The sequence below is a fragment of the Adiantum capillus-veneris genome, chromosome 8 (genome assembly GCF_014529385.1).
Source record: "Adiantum capillus-veneris isolate H3 chromosome 8, ASM1452938v2, whole genome shotgun sequence".
In the NCBI taxonomy this organism is placed as follows: Eukaryota; Viridiplantae; Streptophyta; class Polypodiopsida; order Polypodiales; family Pteridaceae; genus Adiantum; species Adiantum capillus-veneris.
This window is the reverse complement of record NC_140938.1, coordinates 68,577,467-68,582,482: the sequence shown is the minus strand read 5'-3', so window position 1 is coordinate 68,582,482 and position 5,016 is coordinate 68,577,467. Positions and strand designations below refer to the sequence as shown.

At 40.5% G+C, this 5,016-nt stretch overlaps 1 protein-coding gene across 1 annotated transcript; it reads left to right on the top strand.

Annotated features, from left to right (window-relative positions):
• The first annotated feature begins 442 nt into the window (after positions 1–442).
• On the top strand, positions 443–2,902 carry LOC147452311 (rhodanese-like domain-containing protein 10). The gene is made up of 3 exons (XM_086518057.1): positions 443–599; positions 685–1,022; positions 2,371–2,902. Exons 1-3 carry the CDS (start codon positions 495–497, stop codon positions 2,603–2,605), a joined length of 678 nt encoding a protein of 225 aa, XP_086374183.1. The 5' UTR covers positions 443–494; the 3' UTR covers positions 2,606–2,902.
• Positions 2,903–5,016: the final 2,114 nt, after the last annotated feature.

Below are 5,016 nucleotides of genomic sequence, written 5' to 3'. Positions count from 1 at the left end.
TTGTCAATTGTCCGACAAAAGCGTGTCTCAACTTACATTCGTATCAAGAGAATATAGTGTAAAAATGAGAAAAAAATCCCAAATTTCTAAAAGTTGACAAGCATAGTAAGGAATTGCGTATGGTTAGGCCCCTGTCACACTGGGGCAGATAAAAGCAGCCCTAGCTGAAGTGGTGCATCATTATTCGCTCTAACAAAAACGGAAGTTGCCAAGAGGTGCTGTCAAAGGGACTTGGCCCGCCCATCTTCCCAAAGAAGTTGCCAGTTGAAAAAGTGAAGGTGGAAAAGCACGAGATTAGATTTAAACTCTACCCTGCAGCGTGGAATGCGGACATACCACCTACATGTATTTGCTCAAAAACATTGCCAACTTTTTTTACTATCGACCCACTATGACATGAAGTGGCTATCCCTTCCTGCAGGCGTCTCAGTGTGACAAGGGCCTTAGAAAAGTGAGAACACTTCCACAACACGAGGGATATGTGAGCAGTGGTTATGGGTCGTCTCGAAGTAGCCATATCTCGCCTGACAGTCGCTCCCTCTCTTCCCATCGTACACAGAAGGAGGCTTGATCGGTTGACCCCCCAAGCTTCCTTGCGAGTGAGTCCTCCATTCAACCGGTGCTCCTCTTTACTGCGTACAGCATTCGTTCATCTGTGTAGAAACCCTTATTGCTTGGCTGTAGGATGCTCAAGAGCTTGTGCAGCTGAGAGTCATCAAGCCCATCGCTCCTGTGGACGCCCACAAGCTTGTCTGCGATGAGGGCTACAAGCTTCTGGATGTGCGGCCTGTTTGGGAATGGGAGAAGGCGTATGTCGGCGGCTCCCTTCACATTCCCCTCTTCGTCGAGGATGATGATTCAGGCTATCTTACTCTTCTCAAGAGGAGCATTCAAATGGGCTATGGTGGAGTCTGGATGGGCCAACGGCTGACCACGCGCAATCCTCAGTTCCTCGAGCAGGTGCAGTCATCTCTTCCCGAAAAGGACCAGAAAGTTCTTGTCGCATGTGGCGAAGGCCTGAGGTGGGTTTCCTGGTTTTTTACTGTTAATTATAAACTTTGTTGCATGATCAAACTACATGATAGCTGTGCCATAGACGGTCACAATGCGTCATGAAAATCCATTGAATATTTGCTTGGTAGGTAGTTACGCCAGCTTTCCTATGTGGCTTAGGTAATGCCAACATGAATCGAATATGAAAATACATTCTTCATGCAATCGCTGCGATGCTAAGAGTTTAGGCAGATCTTTCATCCCATTTTTTGAAGTGTCTCCGGTTATGCCTGCCTTCTTCTTTTGGCCAAAAATGCCTCTGATCGTTTTTTGTAGCTTGGCCTTGTTGTTGACTTTGAAACTTCCTTAATAAACTGGTGGTGTTGGATTAGTCCTAGACAACAGATGAGATGAATGCAAGTTTCTTCATAGTCAAACACTGTGCACAGGGAGATCTATTCTCTTTTGAAATCCTTATTGCAAGACGAGTAGGCCCATTTGTTATGGCCATAGTCCAAATAGCAGAGGACGGATGTGAAAATGGAACCCAGGATATGGATATGGCGGAAAAGGGCCCAAAATTGAAATGAATTTGCAATTTAAAGAAGAGCCAGAAGGTCACTTTTTTTGGCGTTGCATCATTGTTCCTCAATCCCATTCCAACTTTCCATATTGAATCCCCATTCCGCGTTTAAGATGTGAGTATGCGTAACCATAGCAGCTATAAGACGTGTAATTTCTTTAGAATACGGGACACCCCATATTGAAACGCTCAGTATGTCTCATTACATATTCTATCCTAATGTCTTTTGCTAGTTGGTCAAGCATGTTTTAGAGCTTCATGGTGCTTGTTTATGTATGCTATGATTAAACATTGAAGAGTCATTGAGGAGGTGCATGACCTGCTTCATTTGTCCTTATTAAAGTATCGTATCTATCATCTTTAAAAAAATTGACGTATTTAATTTTTGATTCTTAAAATTATGTCTAGTACAGTACGCACATTGTACATCGCATATTAAACGTCCCGTCCCGTACCATGGTTGCAATGTCCATAACAAGGAATGGCAATTTGTGGCCGCTTCCATTTCCTGTTCCGCAGTTCAATTTTCCATTCCTAGTAACCACGCTCTTCATTTTTGTGCCTATGCTCATGGCCAATATGTTCATGAGCAATGATCTTTTTTGGGGGGCAAAAAAGGAGGTATTAAGCTCTAAGGCATTATAAAAGCCCATAGGCATTACCATTACCTCATTGATGAGAGAACTTAAATATACACATTTGCTTTTTGGAACTTCTTCTAAGCAAGTAAAACTTCGTTTGTTACAAATTTGTATGTACTACACATATAATGGGTTTGTGTGGTCATTGCATAGGTCATTGCTGGCGCTGGATGAGCTCCATGAAGAAGGTTATACAAACCTTGCATGGCTAGAGGGCGGGTTTAGTAGGTGTCGAGGCAACAACTTTCCCGATGTACAAGGCTCCTCCCAGCTTCAATTTGCTAACATTGGCGGGGCAGCTGGGATTCTCGTGAAATTTGTGCTATTTGTGCAAAGCATTACAAATGGAGTAACGGCAGCCACCGCAGCCAAAGACAATACCAGATAAGCAAGAGTAACATTTACGGATGGCAGAGAGTTCTTGATGCATTGTCTTATCGGGCGGACGGCAAATGTTCTCTCCAAAAAAATATTAATGATGCTGAGCGGCCTTTTCCGAGCAGGCTTCTGATGGAGCTATGTACAACAATTATGTATGTTCTTGTATATGCATGTCTACAGAATCAACTGATAAGATTACTTTAATTTCAATTATTATTCACCGTGAAAGCTTCATCCACCAAAGGCACCTATTTTATGCACTAATCTTTGTCGAGCTTTTACTTATAAGCATGTTTCAGTATCAGCCAAGAGTTTTACTTGAACTTGTAAATGACAGCTGTGTATCTACTAAGGCAACTGCATAGGGTGCACTCTCCTATGGTGAGCTTTTTATAACGAGGATGTCTCTCCTTTGTCGTATCGTTATTTTTTTTATATTGAAATAGTAGCATGCTATTTTGAGGTACTTGCAGAGCTTCAAGTGTCAATCAAATTACTATGAATCTATTCACTAATTGCACTGATTATGAGACCACTATTTTAAAAAAATTTACTGAATCAAATGCTAATGAAGGCTTTCTGTACTGGTGCTCCGATATGAAGTAGTGGTAAATAATGTGGCCTCTTTCTGTATTTAAATATCTCTCGAGGAAATATTTGTTCATCTGGATTGGTGGATGTTTGCTAAAGGATAGCTTAGTGGCATTGTATTTACTTAAACCTTGGTGAGGTTCTATTTTATGCACATTTGTTTTGGGTAAATTTAGCCGAATATTTGTAAATACGTGTTTGTAGAGGTTGAACAAATTGGATACTTAAGAGATGTGATTGATATTGTTTAAGGTTATTTTCAAAATGGTAGAAAAGAGGAAATGAATATCGTTGCACCATGTAAAAACTCACAATATGCATGTTGAATTGGTTCTAAAACTCAAGACACAGCGTAGACAAGGGATTTCAAATGATGGTTATCTCTATTGAGCTCGAGAACTCTTTACAATAATTGCTAGTAATAACTAGCATTATTAATGAGTAATGATGTTGTTGACTATTATATGCATGCTTTTAGCAATATATGCCCGTAATCGTGCTTGTACTCGAACGGTCAACTGCTTGTGTGCTCACGAACTTTTGATTAGTAGTAGCTCGATGTGCTTTTTGATAAGGAATAGCATATCCCTTTATGCTAACTATGTTTGTGGTAAGTGTTGTATGAGATATTTTCCCATATGCTAATTATGTTTGTACCCCTTGGCTCCACAATTCAATGATGAAGAGCAATGATAAGAGTGATACCTTGGGTGTGTTGTCGAATCCAACATTGCTCTATACAATGGCTAGACAATTGGTTAAGACTCACTACCTCAATCTATTTTACTCTAGTTCACTACATTGTTCTCTTCTATAGACCTTTGTTGCAACTCTTCTTTGTAAACTGGAGTGAGACGAATCCCGTGGATTCCTTTGGTAGTTAGGTGCTCCTTGAGGAAGGGACTAACTTTACTCCACACTCCAGCATGAGATTATGAATGCGGCTTCATGCATTCAGCTCCCAAAGTTGATAGACAAATAGGTGATTGTATTTTGTGTTTGCATTTAGTCAACTTGATGGCTTCAAATATAGTAGAGGTCGAATCGAAATGATTCTTGGTGTTAGATTTTTTTACTGCAATGTATTGCTTTCTGTTGATAAGGTGTTAGATTTAAGATATTAGATCTATAATGTTAGATTTGTAAGGTACAGTAAGTAGATATGTTAGTTAATTAGTTGTTGTAGTACTGTGCTAAACAATGTGTAATAGTAGCTCTATTAGTTGCAAGTAGGTAGGTGAGGTGTCTGTGTGCGTGCCTTATTAAAACAAAAACAAAAAACAAAATAATAAAAATTATTTATTTAAAGAAAGGATTGGGATCGGAAACATTCCCCAAGCCCAAGCCCCAAGCTTAGGCCTGAGTCATCCTTTGGACTTACTTATTTTAGCTTCACGCCTAAGTAAAAATCAACCCTTTTGAGGACCATCGGAGTTTCAAGTAACCGAACGTTGTGTTGTAAAGTATACCACGACCCCTTGAGCGATACGCTCGTTTCAAGCTATCACACGTTCTAATCCAAAAATCGATCGTAAAAAGACATTAAAAAACATCAAAAAACGAGTACAAACGGTGTGTGAAAGAACGCTCAAAAAATAAAGCGGTTAACCTTTGAGGGTATTCGTCGACGCTTGTAGGGAGCTGAAGGCATATGCATCTGCACTCTGGTTGTGTGTTAGAGGCTAAGCAACTAGCAAGCACTTCGATTTACGTGGGTTCTCAATATCCACCTATCTTAGGTTCCGGGCCCTCGTCGGGGACCCAAGGTAGTACAACCCAAGACCCAAACATAGCGGCTAGTGACTCTTCATGTGACTACGATATTAT